General features: G+C 34.7%; 1 protein-coding gene across 1 annotated transcript in view; it reads left to right on the plus strand.

The window, feature by feature from the left end:
- Positions 1-1,927, plus strand: part of LOC109168253 — a 5,612-nt gene extending 3,685 nt beyond the window's left edge. The window contains exon 2 of the mRNA XM_019317287.1: positions 1,305-1,927. Coding sequence (XP_019172832.1) covers positions 1,305-1,927 — 623 coding nt within the window. The remainder of the gene's footprint in view (positions 1-1,304) is intronic.

Raw genomic sequence — 1,927 nt, forward strand, 5'->3', positions numbered from 1 at the left:
GAAATTAAAAATTGGACGAAAATATTTCAATAATAATATTCTACATCACCAATAGTAAATGCATATTTTAAACAATAGTAAAGGTAAATTAAAAATATAACAGAAATATTTCAATAAAAATATTCTAAATCATCAATTAAATATGGAACGAATATTAGGTAAAAATATCACTAAATCTAATATTCTAACTGACTAATTGATTAAAAATAAAAAATAATAATAATTGGCTAAAACTGAATCTGATATTACCAATTGCCTGAAAATATAAAAGGATCACTAATTGATTGATATTCTACCATTATATTTTTTCACCCGAGTCACCCATCCTGATGGACTGAAGGTGTTAGCTATAGACGAAGATGGACAAGATTGTGTTGCTACTACCAATGTTGTCTACAAAGAGGTTTCAATAATGTGTAAATATAATTTGTGATATATATTATGTTTTTTTAAATGACAAAATTTCTATATATTTAGACAAAAAAATATATTTTCCATACAAATGAATTAGGATATCAATTCATTCTTATAATTGAGTTGCTAGAGAACGAGCACATTTGCCTAATTTATAAAAATACTAAACAATGATGAATAAAATCTCCAAAGTTACAGCACATCATGCGTACATCTACACATTAGCTATTAATTCGAGCAAATATTTGCTCGAATTCAAGCAATGATAACATAAAAACACATAAACCATCCAAAACATACCTTCAATTGTACTATATAATATTTAATGTTCTAATTTAAATAATTATATATCAATCCAAATATTCTTAATATATTACAACAAATCTATTTCGTGCAATCCACGGGTGAAAATACTACTACGTAATAAAACCTATTTCCTCTTTTTCTCCTTTTAAGCAAAACACTCCATGTCCACAAAAAGCCCTAAATCCTTTCCCCCCATATCCACAAATGCCCTAAATCTTCAATGTAATCAGCCAATAAATCATACCCCACAACTCGTTTGGAGAAGAAATCTTACAATGACTTCAAGAACATTGTTGAGCACAAATCGATCTCTCAGTTTGTTAGTGTTGTTGTGAAATTGGCTTTATTTTATTTTGATAGACTATGCGAATATGGTGTTTTCATTTGAGTTTTCATTTTTTTCTTTTTTTCCGCGGTCGATTTATTAGGACTCTATGTATTTGAGTTTGATTATAATTATCTATCCCAGTCTCACAGGGACTTCCTTCTTATATATACATGTAATCTGTACATTGTATGATTATTATTGAATACAACTCTATCAGTTCTCATCTGGTATCATCTAAGCTATGGTTTATTTCCAGTGGCTGACGAATCTGTTAATTTCTCTGAACGGACCGTCTTTAATGTTCCTCTCTCTTTCGCTACATCGGTTGTTAATTCTTTGTCCACCGCTCACCACTTCATCAGCATCAAGTTGACCTACAAGAACTACCTATTCTGGAGAGCTCAGGTTGTTTCGTTTCTTAATGGTCATGATCTTCTTGGATTTGTTCATGGTACAAATCCATGTCCATCGGCCACCCTCCCCGTTAACGGCAACGATTCGGCGACAACACCCAATCCGGCACACCGTGCGTGGGTTCGACAAGATCAAGCTTTATTATCTATGTTGATGTCGTCCTTCTCCGACGAAGTCATGCCTCTCGTGATCGATCACCGCACTAGCCATGTCGTTTGGACCGCTGTGGTTGGTGCACTGGCTTCATCCTCTCGTTCTCGTGGTCTAAATCTGCTCGGCCAATTGCAAACTCTCTATCAAGGAGATATGTCTGTGGCTAACTACATCGGCAAGGCAAGGGTTTTGATCGAGGAACTCACTCTCGCCGACCAACCTATGACACTTGAAGAACAAAATCTTTACGTTCTTCGGGGGTTACGGCCAGAGTTCAGGAGTCTCGCGTTGTTTCTCAACGTGCGCGGCTAG

The sequence above is a fragment of the Ipomoea nil genome, unplaced genomic scaffold (genome assembly GCF_001879475.1).
Source record: "Ipomoea nil cultivar Tokyo-kokei standard unplaced genomic scaffold, Asagao_1.1 scaffold3195, whole genome shotgun sequence".
Lineage (NCBI taxonomy): Eukaryota > Viridiplantae > Streptophyta > Magnoliopsida > Solanales > Convolvulaceae > Ipomoea > Ipomoea nil.